This window comes from Arachis ipaensis, chromosome B9, assembly GCF_059453495.1.
Source record: "Arachis ipaensis isolate K30076 ecotype BB chromosome B9, ASM5945349v1, whole genome shotgun sequence".
Classification (NCBI taxonomy): Eukaryota; Viridiplantae; Streptophyta; class Magnoliopsida; order Fabales; family Fabaceae; genus Arachis; species Arachis ipaensis.
The window spans coordinates 32,380,169-32,403,153 of record NC_142444.1 but is presented as its reverse complement, the minus strand read 5'-3'; the positions used below and the strand labels follow the sequence as shown (position 1 = coordinate 32,403,153).

General features: G+C 38.6%; 2 protein-coding genes across 4 annotated transcripts; one reads left to right on the top strand and one right to left on the bottom strand.

Moving 5' to 3' along the window:
- Positions 1-2,299: 2,299 nt before the first annotated feature.
- LOC107618287 (GTP-binding protein) lies at positions 2,300-8,800 on the bottom strand. 3 transcript variants are annotated; one of them, XM_088499729.1, is made up of 8 exons: positions 8,484-8,786; positions 5,312-6,088; positions 4,997-5,229; positions 4,508-4,633; positions 4,141-4,326; positions 3,787-3,924; positions 3,568-3,701; positions 2,300-2,578 (listed from the first exon to the last, which is right to left on the bottom strand). In XM_088499729.1, the coding sequence occupies exons 2-8, from the start codon at positions 6,003-6,005 to the stop codon at positions 2,557-2,559; spliced, it is 1,533 nt and encodes a 510-aa protein (XP_088355855.1). In that variant the 5' UTR covers positions 6,006-6,088; positions 8,484-8,786; the 3' UTR covers positions 2,300-2,556. The 3 variants fall into 3 exon arrangements, with proteins under 3 accessions (XP_088355855.1, XP_088355853.1, XP_088355854.1); XM_088499727.1 differs by lacking the exon at positions 2,300-2,578 and having other exon boundaries at positions 3,058-3,701; positions 8,484-8,800; XM_088499728.1 differs by lacking the exon at positions 2,300-2,578 and having other exon boundaries at positions 3,127-3,701; positions 5,312-6,084; positions 8,484-8,775.
- Positions 8,801-19,456: 10,656 nt separating this feature from the next.
- LOC107615349 (uncharacterized) lies at positions 19,457-20,382 on the top strand. Its single transcript, XM_016317420.1, has 2 exons — positions 19,457-19,561; positions 19,684-20,382. The coding sequence occupies exons 1-2, from the start codon at positions 19,457-19,459 to the stop codon at positions 20,380-20,382; spliced, it is 804 nt and encodes a 267-aa protein (XP_016172906.1).
- The last annotated feature ends 2,603 nt before the right edge of the window (positions 20,383-22,985 follow it).

The following is a 22,985-nucleotide window of genomic DNA, read 5'->3' as shown; positions in this document are numbered from 1 at the left end:
TTCTACTTGAAGATGTCCATGCTTTTTATAGAGTAACCCTTTCCCAGGCGACCCTTTTAAGTACCTTAGGATTCTAAAGACAGCATCCATGTGTTCTTGACCAGGTGAATGCATAAACTGGCTTACCATGCTCACAGCAAAGGCTATATCCGGGCGTGTATGGGATAAATAGATTAGCCTCCCTACCAATCGCTGATATCTCCCTTTGTCCATTACATTTTCTGGTTCAGCTGGCTTCAATTTTAAGTTAAGCTCTATAGGTGTTTCAGCAGCTTTACAACCAAGTAATCCCGTCTCTTTTAAAAGATCTAGGATGTACTTTCGTTGGTTCATAAAAATGCCTTCCTTAGACCTTGCAAATTCAATTCCAAGGAAGTATTTTAATGAGCCAAGTTCTTTGATTTCAAATGCTTTGGCAAGCTTCTCCTTCAAGTCTTTTAGCTCCAAAAAATCATCACCTGTCAGAATAATGTCATCCACATATACAATTAAGATGACAGTTTTATTAGCTGCTGAATGCTTATAGAAAAGTGTATGGTCAGCTTGGCTTTGAGTATAACCAAGTCCCTTCACCACCATTCCAAGTCGTTCAAACCAAGCTCTTGGGGATTGTTTCAATCCATAGAGAGATTTCTTTAGTTTGCACACTTTATTCCTCCCTAGTTCAGCTTCAAATCCAGGTGGAAGTTTCATGAACACCTCTTCCTCTAGTCCCCATTCAGGAAAGCATTCTTTATATCCAATTGGTGTAAAGGCCAATTGTAATTCGCAACAAGAGATAAGAGAATCCCGCACAGAACTGAGTTTGGCAACTGGAGAAAAAGTCTCTCGATAGTCTACTCCATAGGTTTGTGTATATCCCCTAGCTACTAACCTAGCCTTATACCTCTCTATGCTTCCATCAGCATTGTACTTGATGGTAAAAACCCACCTGCAGCCAACCAATTTTGTATTCTGTGGCAGATCGACAATCTCCCAAGTTTCATTTTTCTTGAGTGCATGCCACTCTTCCATCACTGCTAATTTCCAGTTGGGATCATCTAGTGCTTCTTCTATGTTCCTAGGCTCAAACAGATTTGTAATTTTAGAAGTAAAAGCTCGATGTTTTTTAGAGAGATTTTGGTAAGAGACATAATTGGAAATAGGATGGTTGGTGTTGGTTTTAAGTACTTTTTTGGTGCAGGTTTTGGTTTCTTTCCTAAGGGCTATTGGCAAATTATTATTAGAAGTGACAATTTCAGATTTACCTCGAAGTTCCTGAAGTACTACAGTTGGGCCGTCTTCCGGGTTTTCAGATTGGGTTGGTACAGAGATGATGGGCTGGTCTCTAGTCTTCTTGGGATATTTCCGAACATAACACCGAAGCTCATTTTCTTGTGGTATTTCTTTTCCTGTTTGGATTCCAACTAATTCTGGCACAATTTCAGAATTGGTTTTCACATCTTGTTTTGCAATTGTTTCAGAATTTACTTGATTAGTGAAAGTTGTATCCTCAATATGTAAGATAGGAGTGGGTAAAGGTTCATGCAAAAAAATTTCTTTCCTTAGACTCTCCCCCTGAAGAGAATTTTTTTGAAAAAAGGTTTCATGTTCCAAAAAAGTAACATCCATACTTACATGAATTTTCTTGGTGTGTGGATTGAAACATTTATAACCCTTTTGACTTGGGGAATAGCCAATAAAAATACATTTTTCTGCCCTTGGATCAAGTTTACTTCGATATGAAGGTGTATGTAAAAACACAGTGCAACCAAATACTTTTAAAGGTAAGTCAGAATGCAACCTGCATGCTGGAAAATTCTTTTTGAAAGTATCCAACGGTGTGCAGTAATTTAACACACGTGTGGGCATTCGATTTATGAGATAAGCTGCTGTTAGAACAGCATCTCCCCATAAATACTTTGGAATATTACCCTCAAACATAATGGCACGTGCTACTTCAAGAAGGTGTTTATTCTTCCTTTCAGCAATGCCATTTTGTTGGGGTGTATTGGAGCATGTAGATTGATGTTGAATACCTTTCTTTTGAAGAAATTCACCAAGATTTTTATTAAAGTATTCAGTGCCATTATCACTTCTTAATATTGAAATTTTTGTGTCAAATTGTGTTTCTACCATTGTTGAAAAATACTGAAAAATTTTAGAAACCTTAGATTTTTCATGCATGAGATAGATCCAACATAGTCGTGTGTGGTCATCAATAAAAGTTACAAACCATTTTTTTTTCAAATTGAGTTATTTTTGATGGACCCCATACATCACTATGAATCAAGTGGAAGGGTTTAGATGCATGATAAGGTTGAGAGTAATAAGGAGCTCTATGGCTCTTTGAACGAATACAACTTTCACATTTAAGTAAGGAAGAATCAATATTTTTAAACAAACTTGGAAACAAGTGTTTGAGATATGGAAAACTAGGGTGTCCTAGTCTATTGTGCCAGAGAATTATTTGGTCCTTTATAGGCATAGAACTTATACCACTAAATCCTTGAACTATTTTATCCTCCGAAATATCCTCAAAGTGATAAAGCCCATCCATCATCTTAGCACTGCCAATCATCTTTCCCGAAGTCCGGTCCTGAAAAATACCATGAGTATCAAAGAATGTCACAGCACAATTGGAATCCTTGCAGATTTTACTAATAGAGAGAAGATTACAAGAAAGCTTTGGTACATGTAGGACATTTCTTAGGTCAATGTTTTTGGACAGTTTAATTGTACCTTTTCCAGCAATAGATGAAAAACTACCATCAGCAACTCTAATTTTTTCATTTTCAAAGCAAGGAAAATAAGTTTTAAATAAAGGGGAGAGACTGGTCATATGGTCAGATGCACCTGAATCAATAATCCATGGTGCATTCAAGTTTGAGGTACAGTTAAGGGACATAGGAATACTAAAATTACCTGTTTGAGCCAAAGAACCACTAGGAGTACTAGACACAGAACTGGAATTTAACAACCTTATGAGCTGCTCAACCTATTCCTTACTCAATGATGATTTTTCAGCCTTATGAGCAATTGGAGTAGGAGTGGTGTTCTCCTTCTGTTCAGGATTAATGACTGAGGAACTGTCAACCATAGCTATAAATCAGAGGCACAGTGCAGAGATCCTGCTCTGATACCAAATTGAAGTGTTTGAATGTATTGTATTATCAAATGTACAGGGAATCAGCCTCTTTATAAAGGAATTACAGAAATAGAAATAACTAGAAAATAGGAAAGAAAGGAAAAATACTAGCCTAAAATAAAGGAAAGATTTCTAATCATAAAATCTCTAAAATTAAGCTAAACCCAAAAAGAAAAAGATTTATAATTAATTCTATTTACATAAAAGATTCAGGAAAGGAATTAGGAATCTGATTTTGATTTGATTTAGTCAACAGTCATTCAACTGAGACGCTTCTCTTGTCAGACACCACCCTTTCAGCTCTAGAAACCGGATGACTACTCTTGCTACTACTACTACTACTACTACCAGTTGCATCTTTCTTAGCGACGGAACGTTGCATGATTCTTATGGTAATTCCACCCAAATCGAAATCTTCCTTCAAGGATTTTGTTAAGAACCTGATGTCTGTGTCTGAGAGCTGAGTCTTCCCACGCACAAATGCAACAAACGTAGGTGGCCGAGCCTTGACCTGAGTGAAATACTTTATCTTTGGCTGTGCTGCCTGGTCTTTCCATGAATGCCGGCTCATAACCTGATCAACAAATGAGAGAGGAGAACCAAAGTAAGAAAAAGAAAATTACTGCCAGATTCAAGTGATTTTAGATGAAGTTTATTGCCTTTTGCAACCAACGGTTAAGGCGAGCGGTTGGTAATCTTGAACACCATTTTTCGTATGTATCAATGACCCGGTTCAAGACAGCAGTCCGGCCCCTTCCCTCCAGAGCTGAAATGAATACGACTGGGATTCCTGTTATCTGTTGACAGTTGCCAAAAATCAATGCTGAATCACAGAACAGACGACAAGTCTTGTTTATTGTTCAGTGTTCATCCTCAATTTTCTTCTGTTTGGAAATCATTGCTAATTATAGCATCATGTCCAAATACCTAATTCTGACATCTAGAACACTTCAAAGCCTGATGTCAAACACAACAATCTAGAATTAATGTCAAGCTTTGTCAAAAAGACAAACCTGGGGTATAACTGTTTGAATTTCTTGAAGAACAGCCTCCATAACCTTCTCATAGGATGATGTTTTGTCTTTGCCTCTCAGAAGGTCCATCTTGTTCACAATCACAACCAAGCCGCGCCCCTCTTCCACTGCCCTTCGGGCTATAACCACTTCAGCATGCGTCATACTTCGCCTAGCATTTACAATCTGATATACAGACATGAGACAACTAAGAAAAATAACACTCCCTAGTTCTCAATCACAAAAATGTCTTTTTAGCTTAAACTTCTGGTTTGTGAACACTGAACAGAAGCAAATGAAGTAAATTACAACAATAGGGCTTATGAAAAAATGCAGTTGTTCAAAATGTGCAATATGTACACCATACCTCTTCTGCATCTAGCACCAAAGCAATTATATGAGCTCGGAGTAGACTCTTTCTTGATTGCATAATGCTCAAGGATGCTGCTCCTTTCTCCTGTTTTGTCCTGTGCAACCACCCAGCAGTATCAACCTGAATGGCAGGACAAAATTCAAAAATTTTAACAATACTAGATGTTCACTTAGGAGCTATTTATTACCCCTAACGCAAACCATGTCAGCCTGACTATCAACCACCTTTTATCAAAATATAGGTTCCAATGCTGACAATTTATACTCATTCCAGCTTACAGATTCTGTTATGTTCAATGATTAAACATATAACTGATGTACCAAGAAAATATATGAAAAGAAAATTGAAATTATTGCAAGTTGGGAATGACTTTATCATGAAGACCAGGCAATATATTACAACCAACATCCTGCTTTTCTCTGTTATTGATCTTCAACTCTATTGATAGTCCTAAGTCCATAACAAAATATCTAGGGAACGTACCAGATAAATTGTTCTTCCTTGAAATTCAAACTCTGTCCTGATTGAGTCTCTTGTGAGACCAGCTTCAGGACCCACAAGAACACGATCTTCTTGTAACAACGTATTGAGTAAGGTTGATTTCCCAACATTTGGGCGCCCTACAATTGCCAACTGCAATGGAAGCTTACTTTCTTCAATCTCAGGGGTGCTACCATCCCCAATGCAGCTATTGTCGTGATCACCGTCATCTAGGTCTATATTAACAAGCATGAATGCAAAATTAGATGGCAACAAACAATGATGGAATGCAATGCAGCGAGATTAGAATTGAGTTACCATTGAGGAGACGAAGCATATGTTGGTGGAGCAGAGGTCTAAGACAGTGATAAAGGTCCGGCATACCAAGGCCAGTCTCGGCAGATATAGCAATAGGATCCCCGAATCCTAACCGGTACAATTCATTGGCAGCAGAGGCTAGCGAGCCATCAGAATCAAAGAGTGATTCGGATTTATTCATGGCAACGATGGGTTTGATTTGAGGACCATGCCTGCGGAGCCACTTGGCAACCTCCAGATCAAGAGGATGAAGTCCAGCTCTTGCATCAGTGACAAAGAGAGCCAAGTGAGAGTTGTGTAAGACATTAGCAGTAATGGAAGCAGTTCGGTGGAGGATGGTGCCGGAACATGCTTGGGCTTCAAGGCCTGCAGAGTCCAACACTCTGAAGCGAAGGTCACCCAACTTGGCAAGTCCCTCTCGGATGTCACGTGTGACATGGTCCTCCGGGGTATTGTATACCAGAGCCTCCCTCCTCCGAATCAAACGGTTAAACAATGCAGACTTTCCTACGTTGGGACGTCCTATAATCAGCACCCTTGGGAGGTGCTGCACTTCAATTCGAGTAAAATCCAGAGAAGACTTCTTTTCATGGGTGCAGAAGCACCTGGGAATCACATGAAGGGAGGTGAAGGAAGGTGTAAGGTTGCGGCTGCGAGTGCCAGTCCTAATTCTCAGAAGCACTAGGCGAAGCATTCTATCAACCAGGTGGTGCGCGTCACCTAAATAACTCTATCATTCATATATCCATTCTGAGAGCATATGGCAATACTATCTTCCTATCACACAGCCAAAAACATAAATTAGCAAATAATCTTTCAATCTTATACTAAAATATTCAAATTTCAATGATAAACCTAAATTAGTTTAAAGCTTCAATCAGACCAAAACCATAATCGGCAAAATTTATCTTCATTTTTATAGATGGATTCAGTTTCAATCCCAAGGAAGCACATATTATAAAGAGAGCCATAAATAAACAAATAAATAATGTAATAAACTTACAAAGTTAATAAACAGAGTCACAGTATAAATAGATGTAATAAACAGTAGTGGCAGCGAAAGCATAGCGGCGAGGGAGATGAGAACAAAGAGCACGCAAGTAATGGGATAGGGAGAAAAGGAGAGAAAGGCATTGGGGGAAATTGCGTGGGAAGAACAGAGGCAGTGAAGGTGAGAGCAGAGCAGTGGCAGCGACAGCACACCAGCGGCGACGAGACTAGCTGGCGTGGGTGCTGACGCGGACAGTGGGTGTTAGAGATAGAAACTTATAAAGTGAGTGAGGCTTATGAGCAAGGTTCTGAAAACCAAATCGGTCATCGAACCGTTCTAGCTATTGATGATTTATTGGTTTAATCGTAATTCAACCGAAATAATCATTTTATAATAAAATAATAATAAAATATATAAATAAATCCAATAAACATAATCATAATCTATTGTAAACCTTAAAATGTCATCTAAATTAAAAAGTATTACATCAAACAAAATGTTATAAACTCATTCAAGTACAAATTCAAAAGTCAAATAACAAAATTATAACAAATGTTTTTTAATTGATACTATCGTTTATAACTAAAACAAATATAAGTTATCAATCAGACACAAATTATACAACGACAAGAACAATTATAAGTTTATAACACAGCAACCCAACAAGTTAACAAATTATAGCAAATTATAAGACACAAACAATTAAAAAGTTATAGCAAATTATAATAAAACAAGAACACGAACATGAACTAAAAATCACAATAACAACAAGAACAATTAAAACACAGTAACATCACAACACCACCAATAGGAACAACTAAAACACAGCAACAAAGTGAGAATAACTTGATACGTGTATGCTCAAAGAATCAAAGGCTAAGCTTCCATACACATAGTGGTAGCTACTATCACTGGGAAAGTGAAGAACACCCAAACGAAGGAACCTTCAATCACAGCTTAAAACAAATTCACAATTCCCTCAAATTGAAGCAGCAAGCAACTTGAAAAGGAAAGCACCAAAAACCAACTTCCAAGTAAAAGATTCACATCACCCGTCCCAACCAGAAATAAAACCAAATCTCAAGAACAAAGAGATCTAAAACAGTGATCATTGAAGGGAAAAACCAAGGTTCTGAGAACTGGATCGGTCATCGAGCCGTTCTAGTCACTGGTTGACTGATCCAACCGGTTCAACCGTGGTTCAACAAAAAAAATCGTTTTATAATAAAATAATAAATAAATTATAAACACAACCCTAAAAAGGAAATGCAATGTGATCAACTTTACTCTCGTCATGTTTGCATCACTTTTATCTACTCTTTAGCTGATATATCATGTAAAACTTGCAAATTTTCCTAATCATATCACCATTCCTTACAAGTAGAAAAGTTGCTACAACTATTTTTGTTATAACACACTTCAAGAAAAACCTGGAATACAGTTTAGCAGTCAACTCTTATGTTTTCCATTTGAACACAAGTCCCATGTTCAAGTAGCATTAAACCAGAGCTATACAGCCATAACCAAGAGCCCTTTAATCTGGAAATTTAGAATTGATTTCCATGAAGATCTATCTATTAATGACTTGCATCTAAAGAGGCTTGAAATTGGGAAGAACACAATTGAGGTAATCCATAACTGAAATCAATAATTCGTCAAGACAATCACAATCTAAACACAATTAAGTCACCAAAACAGTTAAACACAACACAGCAGCAGATCGCTACGCAAAAAAATCACAATATACAGAACAGCCAGCACATCATACGCAAACAAATCACGACATACAGAACACCAACACAGCCAGAGCTAATCAATAATCAAATAATCATTCAATAAAAAGTTAAACGCAGAAAACATTCAATGATCATCCAAATTTCAATAATCACAATCTAAGTACAATTAAATTTAAATCACAAAACAAAACAGTAAAACACAACACACAAAATCAGTAAAGAACCAGAGCTAATCACGAATCAGTAAAGAACCAATAATCAGTGAAGAACCAGAGCTAATCACAAGACATTCACTAATCAATAAAATCACAACACACAAAACCGGAGGTAATCAGAGACCAGAGCCAATTACAGACCAGAGCTAATAACAGAAACAGAGCATAAAAAAGAAAAAAAAAAAGAACAACTGAACAAGTGAAGAACAAGCGAGCACTGAGCCACTGACCTTCGAAGACGACGCCGACAGACCGTTGATTGACGGACGACGCCAACCAGACGACGGCGAGAAGATGAAGACGAGGGCTGGGCCGAGCTCGCGGAAGAAGAGAGCAGGGGTTGCTCCTCATGGGACCAGTGGCTACACAGACGGACGGCGGCCGAGCCCGACGGACGGATGGCGGCAGTAGCTCGACGGACGGGCGGCGGCAGTGGCTTCAAGAGAGGCTAGGGTTGGAGAAGGGGGAATGACTGTGATTCAGAGTTCTGCTCGAGGTTGAGAGGAGAGAGGAGTGAGAAGTGAAGTGAGAGTGAGAGGCATGGTTCAGTATTTCTGCCAAAACGACGCCGTTTCTTTCAAACCAACCGGTTCCCGGTCCATTCTAACCTGTCAGGACTGGCCAGTTTAGCGATTCTCCATCGGTATCTAACTGGATTAGGGCTGGCAATTCATACCCTACCCGCGAGTACTCAACCCGGTCCAACCCGTTCGGGTAGGGTAGGATACGGTCTGGGTATGCCTGCGGGTAGGGTAGGGTACGAGTTTAGGGTGTACTCTACCCTACCCTACCCGCACCTCAAATATAACACATATTTTATAAAAATTAGGTATATAGTGAAGAAAGTGAGAGTTAAACTCACAACCTCTCTTATGTAATGACTTACAATAAGTGAACAACCACTAAACTAGTTAGTTAATTTAGTGATTTAGAGCATTAGTTTGTTATTTTTTATGTCATTAATATGTAAAATTTGAAATTATTGAATTTTATATTTACTTTTAAAAAATTTGATATTTCTACGAGTAGGGTAGGGTAGGGTAGGGTTTAGAACTTTAGGGTGCGGGTAGGGTTAGGATTGAGAGATTCTCAACCCGCGGGTAGGGTAGGGTAGAGTTTTAATAGAATTTTAAACCCGCGGGTAAACCTACCCTACCCTAACCATTGCCAGCCCTAAACTGGATTGTTAATATCATCGGTTCGCGATTAGATCAGTTCGACCGGTTGGTCCGGTCTGACTTTTAAAACCATAAAAAAACCTCAAAAATCACCTTTTGTTGTAAAATAAATAAATAAGGAAGATATAAATATAAGATAGAGAGATATAAAATTCTAGTATTAATGTTCACCAATATAATTATCTTGATATAATAAAAGTGATTTATATATATTACTAATATAAGTAGTATCGTATGTAAAGAGAGAAGAGTATAAAGAGAGAGAATATTGTTATTGCTGTGTGTACTGTGTTGTTTCAATCGTTGCTTCTACTATTTATACAGGTGACAAGCTTTTGATTTCAACCTTCATTAATTTTAAACTTGCCTTGAAAAGTTATTCCTTCAGCATAGGAAAGATTAGCCGCCCAATTTCATAAATGGGCATTCAATACGTTCTTATCACAACTAGGGCTGTCCATGGATCGGATCATATCCGTAGATCTGCGGTATTTATCCGCATCCGATCCGCACATATTAAGGATCGGATTGCAGATTTCTGTGCTGTATCCGCGTATCCGATCCGCGGATCCGCACAAAATAATTAAAAGATAAAAAAATAAAAAATATATATACGTTAGTTACTTTGTGTTGCAGCCACCTAACCTAACCCTAATCTCATTTTCACATTTTGCACTTCACGTCTTCACCCTTCGTCCCTTCCCTTCCAGCCTTCCTTGTTCCTTCCTTCACGGCGCTGAAATGTGAAAGCCTGAAACAAAGTGAAACCCAAATCTCCAGACCCCAATCTCACCCATTCACCCCAATTTCTGAAACCGCTCACCCCGCCGTTCACCCCCTGACACCCAATCTCTCAGACTCTCACCTATTCTGCCGTTCACCCCACCGTTCACCCCGCCGTTCACCCCCTGACCCCCAATCTCTCAGACTCTCACCTATTCTGCCATTCACCCCGCCGTTCACCCCCGCCGTTCCTGCCTGCGCTGGTCGGTTTTCTCGTCAACGTTGACGACGATGTTCAGATCCTTGAGCAGGCTGTTATGGCGTTGAATCTTGGATCTGGATCTGGATAACATCGAAGACGGCGAGCTCTGGTGGAAAACCTTGATGCTCAAGAACCAGAGCAACACTAGCAGCAGCTGCTTAGATTCTCTGGTGGAAAAACCCCCAATCTCTCACCCCTAGGCCCTAATCTCTTCACCGTGTTCAGGACTTCAGGTAATTTTCATGAGTAACCTGCTGAATTGAAATGCTCTATTTCTCTGTTCTGTATTTGAACTCAATTTTTTGACTTATTTTCAATACATAATAGTAACCTGTTGTAATTACCCTTACTGTTATTGTGTTTTTTAAAGAATTCTGCTCATGTTATTGTTTATATGAATTATGTGAGATGCTGGTGTTCTATTCTATGTTTGTATGATTTATGTAATTATGTGAGATGTTTCTTGTAGGATTGTGTTGCTTGAAATGGCTGATAAGCAAGCAGTTACAAACAATACAAGTGGATCTAAAGTAGGGAGCATTCCTACTCCACCAAATGTTGCTGCATCGACACCTTCTGAGTCAGCAAGGAGAGGGGAATCAGTGACTAATCTAGCCTCAAGTGATGCTCCTACTGCTGGAACAGAGACACAGACAGGCCAGCCAGGTAAACGAAAGGCTAACAGGCTCCCTTCTATTGTTTGGGATCACTTTAAAAAAAATACGGAAGAAACTAAAGCTCAATATAAACATTGCTTGAAATGGTTACAATGTCATAGTCGTAGGGATGGCACCTCTAATCTAAAAAAAAATACATTGGAACTTGTGCGAAGAACCCAAATAATCATGTTGATAAAAAACAAAAAACCCTTGTGTTCACAAATTCTAATTTAGATGAGCCACCAACATTGAAGGCAGTAGACTTTAACCAGGAGCGGTGTAGGCTTTCACTTTGTAAGATGATAATAATTGATGAACTCCCATTTAAGTTTGTAGAAAATACTGGATTTAGAGACTTTTGTGGTGAGATGCAACCTCAATTTAAAATCCCGAGTCGTCAGACAGTTGCTAGAGATTGTATGCAATTGTATATAGAGGAAAAGACCAAACTTAAATCCCTCTTGGAGTTGAACCATCAGATGATTTCTCTAACCACTGACACTTAGATATCTGTTCGAAACATGAACTATATGTGTGTAACTGCTCATTACATTGATGATGGATGGACGTTGAATAAGAAAATATTGTCTTTTAACTTGATTGCTGATCATACTGTGTTACCATAGGAAAAGCGTTAGAGAAGTGCCTAAAAGATTGGGGTATTCGGAAGCTTTGTACTGTAACTGTAGATAATGCTAGTCCAACTTTGTTGCTGTGAATACTTTGGTTAAAATTATGCGAGAATGGAATGGTTGTACTATGTTGGGTGGGGAATTTGTCCATCTGAGATGTGCTGCCCATATTTTGAACTTAATTGTTTGTGATGGTTTAAAAGATTTAAACTCTTCTATTGCTAGGATAAGAACTTCTTGTAAGTTTGTGAAGTCCTCTCCATCTAGATTAGCAACCTTTAGGAGGTGCGCACTTGAGGCAAACATTACTAGTCGTCAAATGATTATTCTTGATGTGCCAACTAGGTGGAATTCTACTTATATGATGTTGGAAGTGGCTAAAAAGTTCGAAAAGGCATTTGCTCGTCTTGCGAGAGAAGATGCTCATTTTGAGAGATATGTTGATGATGAGGGGGGCTCCTAGTGATGAAGATTGGAGTAGAGCTCGTATTTTCATGCGGTTTTTGCAAATTTTCTATCATGCAACTCTTTCATTCTCTAGTTCTTTGAATGTAACTTCAAATACTTTTTTCCATGTATTGTGTAAGATATTATGCACTTTAAATAAATGGATTGTAAGTGATGATTTGGTGTTGCGTGAGATGGCATCAGCTATGAAAGCTAAGTTTGATAAGTATTAGGATGATTCTGATCACCGTTACTCTTCTTCTTCTTCTTTCACTTCAAGTGACAAAGCCAATAAACCATCTTTAAATTATCTAGTGCTTGTTGCTGTGTTCCTTGATCCCCATTATAAGTTGGAATATATTCAGTTCACTTTGTCTGAGATGTATGGTGAAGGTGAAAAGTCTTCAAGGATCTTCAAAAAATTAAAGGATATTATTACTAAATTGTTTGAGCAATATACCATATGGAATCCTCGCCCCCCTCAAGATACTCAAGATACTAGCTTTTCTTCCAATACTACACCAAATCCGAGTTTAGACACGAGTGACATTGATAGCATTATGATTGAAGACCCTATGAGCAAGTGGAAACAAACACAAAGGATAAAGTTAAGTGAGCTCAAGAAGAATGAGATGGATAGGTATTTGGAAGATGAAGTGGCAGAAGATTTTAGTGAATTTGATATATTGAGATGGTGGAGAGGAAAGACTTTGAGGCATCGAATTCTGTCTTGCATGGCTAGAGATATATTAGCCATCCCTGTTTCTACTGTGACGTCTGAGTCAGTTTTTAGCACCGGAGGTCGTGTCCTTGACCCTTATCGTAGTGCTTTGAGTCCCACCACTGTAGAGGCTTTAATTTGTACTCAAAATTGGTTAAAACCTGCTAAGATTTTGGTTGAGCTTGATGAAGGAGATGCTGCGGTTGATTCAGGTATATAATGAATTGGTTCATTTATTTTTCGTCATTATTTATTCTTTATTCTTTATTTTATCCCATTGGCTTCGACATATTTGGTTGTTTAATTGAATAGAATTTTCTGGAGTTACTAGTGCTGGAGATCCTGAAGTTCAAAGTCAATTACATCCTCTTGAACCATCTTAGGTATTATAAGTTTATAACTAAGTACTTGTATTAGTGTATAATAACTTAGACTGTTTTTTTGTTCAATTTATTCTAACATGTTTCACTAATTTTTCAATATGTATTATTTTAATAGGAATACACGATTCATGATTGCTGCTGATGTCTGCTGCCTGCTGATTTAAGAAAGGATGGATCAAGTTGTTTTATTTTTAAGTAGCAAGAAACTTCATTCTCAATGTTCTTTCAACAATCTTAGATTTTAGTGTGTTATAATCTTGGATCAAGTTGTTTTATTTCTGCTGATGGTTGATAAGCATTTGCAGATTGTTTAGATTTTAGTGTGTTATAATGTTGCTGTTTTATTTTAAATGAGGCTTTTAGTATTTTAGTGCTTGTTGTTTTTACTTATTGGAAGTGTTTGTTGGAATGTTTGTTATTATATTTACTTATTTGTTAGTTTGTATGTTTTAGTTAGTAGTTGTTAAACTTGTTATTTATGTATTGTATTATTTTATTTTTGTTATTTAGAAAAAAATTGATTAAAATTATTTTAGGAACAAATAGATTTAAAAGTGTGAAAGCAACATTTTTTATTGAATTTTTTACTTAAAAAAATAATAAAAAAATGAGCTTAATCATGCGGATATATCCGCAATCCAATCCGATCCGATCCGTAAATGTGCGGATCGGATCCGACACTCAAAAACGCGGATATTGTATCCGATCCGATCTGATAGGAACTGTGCGGATCGGATCGAATTTTCGGCCATATCCGATCCGATCCGATCCATGGACAGCCCTAATCACAACACTCCCCTTTGGATGCCCATTTAGGATTATTGTCTCGTTAAAATCTTACTAAAGAAAAATTCAATGGGAAAAAACTTTAGTGAAGGAAAAAGAGTACAATATCCTTGGAGACTACCTCATTAAAAACTTTGTCAAGAAAAACCCAATGAGAAAAAATCTGACCAAGGAAAAAAGAGTACAGTCTCCCCCTCTTGTCGACATCATTTAATGTCTCGAAATCGGCGCATCCCAATCTCTTGTACCAATCTCTCAAAGGAGGATTTTGGGAGTGACTTTGTGAATAAATCTGCCAGATTGTCATTTGAGCGGATCTGTTGGACATCAATTGTCCCTTGATTTTGAAGATCATGAGTGAAGAAGAATTTGGGAGAAATATGCTTTGTTTTATCGCCTTTGATGTATCCGCCTTTAAGTTGAGCAATGTATGCTGTATTATCTTCAAACAGGACAGTTGGAGCTATCTTATGATCAATCAGTCCACATGATGACAGGATATATTGGATCAAACTCCTGAGCCAAAAACACTCGTGACTTGCTTCATGAATCGCAAGTATTTCGGCATGATTAGAGGATGTTGCAGCAATCGTCTGTTTCGTGGACCTCCATGACATAGTTGTTCCACCATATGTAAATAGATATCCTGTTTGAGATCTCCCTTTGTGTGGATCAGACAAGTATCCAGCATCTGTATAGCCAACTAGTTGTGACTTGGATCCATAGGGATAAAACAATCCCATATCAACCGTTCCATGAAGATATCGAAAGATTTGTTTGATTCCATTCCAATGTCTTCTGGTTGAAGAGGAACTATATCTTGCTAGTAAATTCATAGCAAATGATATATCGGGTCTTGTATTATTAGCAAGATACATTAGCGCTCCAATGGCACTGAGATATGGTACTTCAGGACCAATGATATCTTCATTTTCTTCTTTAGGACGGAATTGATCCTTTTCCACATCCAAAGATCTTACGATCATTGGCGTACTCAAAGGATGTGACTTATCCATATAAAATCTTTTCAAGATCTTCTCTGTGTATGTTGTTTGATGAATAAAGATTCCATTCTTTATATGCTCGATCTGCAGGCCGAGACAAAATTTAGTCCTTCTAAGATCTTTCATCTCAAACTCTTCTTTTAGAGTTTTTATAATTGTTGGAATCTCTTCATGAGTCCCAATGATATTTAAATCATTAACGTACACAACAATTATAATAAATCCAGATGCAGATTTCTTTATGAAAACACATGGACAGATATCATCATTCTTGAATCCATTTTTGGCCAGATACTCAGTAAGACGATTATACCACATTTGTTCAGATTGCTTTAGACCATATAAAGATCTTTACAATTTGACTGAGTATAACCCGTGCGAATATTCATTGGATGGTTTAGATATTTTTAGTCCTTCAGGGACTTTCATATAGATATCCCGATCTAATGAGCCGTATAAATAGGCTGTTACCTCATCCATTAAATGCATATGCAGTTTATGATATGCAGATAAACTGACCAAATAACGCAATGTTATCGCATCCACTACAGGGGAATACGTTTCTTCATAATCTATACCGGGTCTCTGTGAAAAACCTTGTGCTACAAGTCGAGCTTTGTAGCGTACAACTTCATTTTTTTCATTTCGTTTTCTCACAAATACCCATCGGTATCCAACAGATTTTACATCTTCTGGTGTACGGACTACAGGTCCAAAGACATCACGTTTTGCAAGTGAGTCTAACTCAGCCTTCATGGCTTCTTTCCATTTTGGCTAATCATTCCTTTGTTGACATTCTTCGACTGATCTTGCCTCAAGATCCTTACTTTCATGCATGATATTTAATGCCATATTTTATGCAAATATTTCATCGACAATTGTCTTATTTCGGTCCCATTTCTCTCCTGTAAAGACATAATTTATTGAGATCTCGTTATTTTCACAATTTTCAGGTACCTGAACGTCTTCTTGCGTTAAAACCATATCAGAATTTTGGATAACCGCAGGTGTCTTTACTATGTCTTTTTCAACAGGAATAGTATTTACCTCTTTTTTCTATCGAGGATTTTTGTCTTTGGAACTGACAGGCCTGCCACGCTTCTGGCGTGTATTTGCTTCGGTGGCAATTTGTCCAACTGGGACATCAATTTGAATTGGAGAATTTTCCGCTGGTATATAAGATTTGGTTATCCTCTTTGTATTTGAAAATGCATCAGGCAATTCATTTGCTATTCTTTGCAGATGTATAATCTTTTGAACTTCTAGTTCACATTGCCCTGATCGAGGATCTAAATGCATCAACGATGATGAATTCCAATTAAGTTCCTTTTCAAGAAGCTTATTCTCTCCCCCTAATGTTGGAAATTTTGATTCATCAAAATAACAATCCGCAAATCTGGATTTAAATACATCTCTATTTTGTATCTCAAGATACCTCACTATAGAGGGAGAATCATATCCAACACATATCCCTAATTTTCTTTGGGGTCCCATTTTGGTGCGAGAAGGTGGTACATTGGGAACATATATCGCACACCCAAATATTCTTAAATGGGAAACATTTGGCTGCTGGCCAAAAGCTAATTGCATAGGAGAGAACTGATGGTAACTCGTTGGCCTCAAACGAATAAGTGCTGCGGCATGTAAAATAGCATGCCTCCAAACCGAGGTTGGAAGATTTATTCTCATAAGTAAGGGTCTAGCAATTAATTGGAGGCGCTTAATAAGTGATTTTGCTAACCCATTTTGTGTGTGAACATGAGTTACGGATGTTCAACACTTATTCCATTAGCCATACAATAAGCTTCAAAAGCTTGGGAAGTAAATTCACCAGCATTATCAAGACGAATTACTTTGATTGGATTTTTTGGAAATTGTACTTTTAATCGAATAATTTGAGCCAGTAATCTCGCAAACGGCAGGTTGCGAGAAGACAGTAAGCACACATGTGACCATCTCGAAGATGCGTCTATCAGGACCATAAAATATCTAAAAGATCCACATGGTGGATGAATAGGTCCACATATATCACCTTGAATCCTTTCTAGGAATTCAGGGGACTCAAATCCAATCTTTACTGGTGATGGCCTTAAAATTAACTTCCCTTGAAAACATGCAGCACAACAAAGTTCACTAGATTTAAGAATCTTCTGGTTCTTTAGTGAATGTCCTTGGGAGTTTTCAATAATTCTCCGCATCATGGTTGTTCCCGGATGACCCAATCGGTCGTGCCAAGTTATGAATTCATTTGGGTTAGTAAGCTTCTGGTTTATAGTGGCATGTGATTCAATTGCACTAATTTTGGCATAATATAACCCAGATGAAAGTGTGGGCAACTTTTCTAATATAAACTTTTTATTTGAATCATGAGTTGTTATACATAAGTACTCATGACTTCCCTCATTCATAGTCTTAATATGATATCCATTTCGGCGAATATCTTTAAAGGAGTTAAACCCCAAAGTGGTCCCTGAGATTCACGGTTTGCACCAATTTAGTCCCTGACTTACCAATTGCACCATTTATGTCCCTGACTTTATTAAAATTGCACCAAGGTCATCCCTAGCCACATCTCCGGGCAAATTAACTGCCGCCGGCAGTGACCTGGCACTGAGAAGCCACGCTGGGTGCCACGCTGGAGTGCAATCTTGGCGCTAAAAATGTGGACGGATGAAACGGCGTCGTTTCATGTATATTTAGAAACAAAACCCAAATAACCCAAGTTCTATGATCACTTCATCTTCCTCTTCATCTTCTGAAAACCAAAACAATGCACCATGAAATCCTGAGTGCTGGCCATTGTATAGGGTTTGAAGGTTGAAAACGTTTGGCTCCATGGAGTTCGCTGCCACTGTGATAGTGTTGTGTGGTTGTTGTTGGTGAAGGAAGGAGAAGCAGTTCATCGCGATCACACGAAGGTACGTTTGAACTCGAAAAAAATAATGCTTTTCAACAAAAAGAATAGCATCAATGTCTGTGTTTGTTGAAAATTTGATTTTGGTTGATGAAAGTTAAAAGTTTTTGATTATCTATTAGGGTTTTTGTGTGTAGTGGTGAAATTTTTTCCATGCTCTGTTTTGAATGCAATCTTAGTTGGGTTGGTTGATGGGTGTTTCTGGTGTTTTATAAGTGGTTGAATGTCAATGTTTATTTTTGCATGTGTGAATCTGATTGTTTGGTTCCTCAATTTGGTTTTCTGCATAATGCAGATGGAGACTTTGATGGATATCATGTTCCATCATGGGGGAATATTTAAAAAAAATGATGATAGAATACTAGTGTACTCACCAGATAACAGAACTTGCTTAGGAGATTTAGATGAGGACACGTTGGATGTGTTCTTCGTAAGGAACTATTACAAGGAGCTTGGGTATGACAACATACTTCAGTGTTGGTGGCTGCCTCCTGGGAGGAGCTTAGATTGTGGACTGAGGGCTCTTACATCTGATGGTGAATTAAGAGAGATGTGTTTTGCTGCACAGAATAATGATGGAGTTGTTGATGTGTACTTTGAGCATGGGGTGTCCACACCAGAGGTGATTGCAGGGAAGGAGGTTGTAGTATGGGTTGATGATACTTGTGAGGGAGACTTGGTGAGCAAGAAGAACACAAGTGAGGGTCCCGAAGCTGATGGTAACACCTCGAACCCAACTACAGAACCGAATCCTATCCCAAATGCAAACCCAATCCCCATAAATAATCCTATTCCAACCCCCCTGAAACCAACCCTGTCACTATTCCAAACCCCATTGATGATAACACAATCCCAAATCCAATGCCTGCTAAGGCTCATGAGAAACCCAATCTGAAATCCAATTCTAATCTAAAGCCTAAGCCTAAGTCAAAGCCCAACTCAACATCCAACTTCAGGCCCAAATTGACTAAAAAGCCCAATCAGAAGCCCAACCCAAGCCTGAAAACCAAGCTGAGAGAGACTACCAAGGCATGCTCCACAGCCAAAGATAAAGACAAAGCAAAAATGAAGTCCAAACCTCAGTTTTTACCTAGGAGAATTACAAGATCTCAGGCTGTTAGAACATATAGAAGGTCTGCTAATAAGGGCAAGGGAGCTCTTCATGTTGACTTAACTATAAATGATGATTTCAGTGATGATGATAGTTCAGAGGATAGTTCCTTTAAGCCAATACAAGAAGATAGCTCTAGCAGTGAAGATAATGCAAGTATGTCCAAACCAAGAAATAAGAAAGTAAAGGACATCAAGAGAGCTACATATGCTGCTGCTAAGACAAGAGAGAACATAATGCAACCAGATGATGCATTGGTTGAAGATGTGTCAGATGGAGAGGTGGACTTGGGGTTTATGGGAACTCCAGGGATTGTTGATGTGTATGAAGCACTTGACCCAGGTGCAGAATCTGATGGTGCTAATTCTTAGCACTCAGAGGAGATGAAGACTCCTCCTAATTCTGAAGATGAGCTACAATCTGATGAGGAGTCAGACGGATTTCCAATATTTAAAAATGGGACAAGATTCAGTGAGCTACATCTACAAGTAGGTATGAAATTCAACACCAAGTATGAGTTCAGAGAAGCTATAAGAGAGTATACTATCCAAGAGGGGAGGAAAATTAAGTTAAAAAAAATGACAATATTAGATGCAGGGCTGTGTGTAAGGTGAAAGAGTGTGCCTGGGTTGTGTATGCCTCAAGGGACTGTGATGACTCATGTTGGCAAATCAAGACTTTCAACGACAACCATACTTGTGCGAGGGAGAACACCAACAGGGCTACTAATAGGGCTTGGGTTGCTAGTAAATTAGTGAAAAAGGTAAGGAAATACCCCAATTTCAAGCAATGCGAGGCTGCTGTGTACTTCAGGACAAAGTGTGACCTTATTCTGAATAGAAATTCCATTGCAAGGGCACTGAAAGATGCAAGGAATGTAGTATACGGGGATGAGAAGGCACAATATGCGAAACTAAGGGACTATGCTGAAACTTTACTGAAGACGAATCCTAGATCTACGATACAGATATGTGTCAAACCTCAACCAAATGGAGACGTCATATTTGATAAGATGTATGTTTGTTTGCATGGTTGCAAAATGGGATTCAAGGCAGGTTGTCGCCCCTTGATTGGGCTTGATAGGGCATTTCTGAAGACACAATTTGGAGGTCAAATCTTAAATGCTGTGGCACAAGATGCCAATCATCACATTTACGTAATTGCATGGGCTATAGTTGAAATAGAGAATACAGACACTTGGAGATGGTTCCTGGAGCTGCTTCATGCTGATCTTGGAGACTACAAAACTAACGGATGGTGCTTTATTTCTGATATGCAGAAGGTAATGTTAACTTTCATGTGCTTTTAACAATATTTGATTCTCTGGATGTAAGTGGTTTGGATGGGAATAATGGTTGTAAAATTTGTATGTTATATATGTCCTATGAATTTTGTATACATGATGTTGGTTGTTGATATGCACTCTTAGTTTAGTTAGATCCGAATAGCACAAGGGACCAATCGTGCATTTTACACCTAACTGAAAGGACTAAATTGTATTAAAATACGAAAGTCAGGGACTATACTTAATTCGATGGAATTGTTTGATCTTAAAGAGGACCCTCTATAATTTCGCACGTGAGGAGTTATTTCTTGGTTTCGTCCATTCGGGACAGCTATTCGAAATCTTAGTGAAAGACTGGATTTATTATCTCATGTTTGCTTTTCGTGAAAAAATACCAATTGAAGATATTATTTCTTGGAATGAGGTTTATTCGTTTTTAAGTAAGCATGTAATTCAAGGAGAAATTTCCTTACCTGTCCAATTTCTAATGAAGTGATTGTGTACACTGACCATGCTGCTCTCAAATATCTACTTACAAAGCAGGATTCAAAACCCAGGCTCATAAGATGGGTGTTGCTTCTGCAAGAGTTTGATATAGAAATAAGAGACAGAAAAGGGACAGAGAATCAAGTAGCAGATCACCTGTCCCGGGTAGAACCAGTAGAAGGGATGTCTCTATCCCTCACTGAGATCTCTGAAACCTTTCCGGATGAGCAACTCTTTGCCATTCAGGAGGTGGCATGGTTTGCAGACATCGCAAACTATAAAGCTGCAAGGTTCATTCCCAAGGAGTTCAGCAGGCAGCAAAAGAAAAAACTACTTTCTGATGCAAAGTACTACTTGTGGGATGAACCATATCTCTTCAAGAGATGCGCAGACGGACTAATCCGTAGGTGCGTGCCTAGAGAAAAGGCGCAGAAGATCCTATGGCATTGCCATGGATCACAATATGGAGGACATTTCGGAGGTGAGTGAACAACCACCAAAGTCCTCCAATGTGGCTTCTATTGGCCTACAATCTATAGAGACTCCCGAGAGTTTGTACATAACTGTGACAGTTGCCAGCGAGCTGATAATCTGCCTCATGGTTACGCCATGCCTCAACAAGGGATCCTAGAGATTGAGTTATTTGATGTATGGGATAGTGACTTCATGGGTCCTTTCCCACCATCATACTCAAACACTTACATTCTGGTGGCAGTGGACTATGTATCTAAATGGGTGGAGGCAATTGCAAAACCCACTAACGATACTAAGACAGTACTGAAGTTCCTCCAAAAACATATCTTTAGCAGATTTGGTATCCCTAGAGCACTGATCAGTGATGGAGACACTCATTTCTGCAATAAACAGCTTTATACTGCCATGGTTCGATATGGAATTAGCCACAAGGTGGCAACTCCATATCATCCACAGACCAATGGACAAGCTGAAGTCTCTAATAGAGAACTAAAAAGAATCCTGGAACGGACTGTAATTGTCCGTAGAAAGGATTGGGCGAAGAGCTTGGATGATGCTCTATGGGCATACAGAACATCATTCAAGACTCCTATAGGGACCTCTCCATACCAGCTTGAATATGGGAAGGCCTGTCACCTGCCTGTGGAACTGGAGCATAGAGCCTACTAGGCAACCAGATTCCTAAACCTTGATGCCAAGTTAGCTGGAGAGAAAAGGTTGCTCCAGCTGAATGAGCTAGAGGAATTCAGACTCAATGCTTTTGAAAATGCCAAAATTTACAAGGAGAAAGCAAAGAGATGGCATGATAAGAACCTGTCATCCAGAGTCTTTGAGCCAGGACAAAAGGTTCTGCTGTTTAACTCTAGGCTCAGGCTATTCCCTGGAAAACTAAAATCCCGGTGAAGAGGACCATATGATTACAGGCATGTCACCATATGGATATGTAGAGCTTCAGGATATTGATTCTGACAAAAAGTTCATTGTTAATAGACAGAGAGTCAAACATTATCTTGAAAGCAATTTTGAGCAAGAATGCTCAAAACTGAGACTAGATTAAAGCTTAGTAAGGTCTAGCTAAAGACGATAAAGAAGCGCTTGCTGGGAGGCAACACAGCCATTACTGTAGTTTATTTGCTATTTAAATAATAATTATAGGAGTTTAATAAGTTATCATCAGAACTAATTCTCATTTACAGGAGTTCACAGAGCTACAGAAGGATTCAGAGCAGAGAAAAGAAGCTCACTGGCATAAAAACGCCAGTAAGAGGCACTTTCTGGCGTTTAACGCCAGCCAGGGTACCTGGCTGGGCGTTTAACGCCAGCCAGGTACCTGGCTGGGCGTTAAACGCCCAAAACAAGCAACTTCTGGGCGTTAAATGCTATAATGGGTGCCATTCTGGGCGTTTAACGCCAGAACTACAGCATCCTGGGCGTTTAGAAAAACGCCCAGTGATAAAGACTTTCTGGTGTTTAACGCCAGCCAGGGTACCTGGCTGGGCGTTAAACGGCCAAAACAAGCAGTGTTTGGGCGTTTAACGCCAGGAATGTGGAGGGAAGGTAATTTTTGTTTTCCAACCCAAAATTTTTTAATTTTTATGTTTTCATCAATAATTTCTTGCATAAACATATTTCAAATCCTCATCTTTTCAATTTCAAATTTCAAAAAA

What these genes read in the sequence shown, in the direction of transcription:
- LOC107618287 (XM_088499727.1), bottom strand. Translation starts at nt 6,005, where the DNA reads ATGCTTCGCCTAGTGCTTCTGAGAATTAGGACTGGCACTCGCAGCCGC. An exon ending in AAGGAAGAACAATTTATCTG is followed by an intron (nt 4,634 to 4,996) that starts GTACGTTCCCTA and finishes CCTGCCATTCAG; the next exon opens with GTTGATACTGCTGGGTGGTT. An exon ending in TGGTGCTAGATGCAGAAGAG is followed by an intron (nt 4,327 to 4,507) that starts GTATGGTGTACA and finishes TCTGTATATCAG; the next exon opens with ATTGTAAATGCTAGGCGAAG.
- LOC107615349 (XM_016317420.1), top strand. Translation starts at nt 19,457, where the DNA reads ATGAAGACTCCTCCTAATTCTGAAGATGAGCTACAATCTGATGAGGAG. An exon ending in TCAGTGAGCTACATCTACAA is followed by an intron (nt 19,562 to 19,683) that starts GTAGGTATGAAA and finishes GCTGTGTGTAAG; the next exon opens with GTGAAAGAGTGTGCCTGGGT.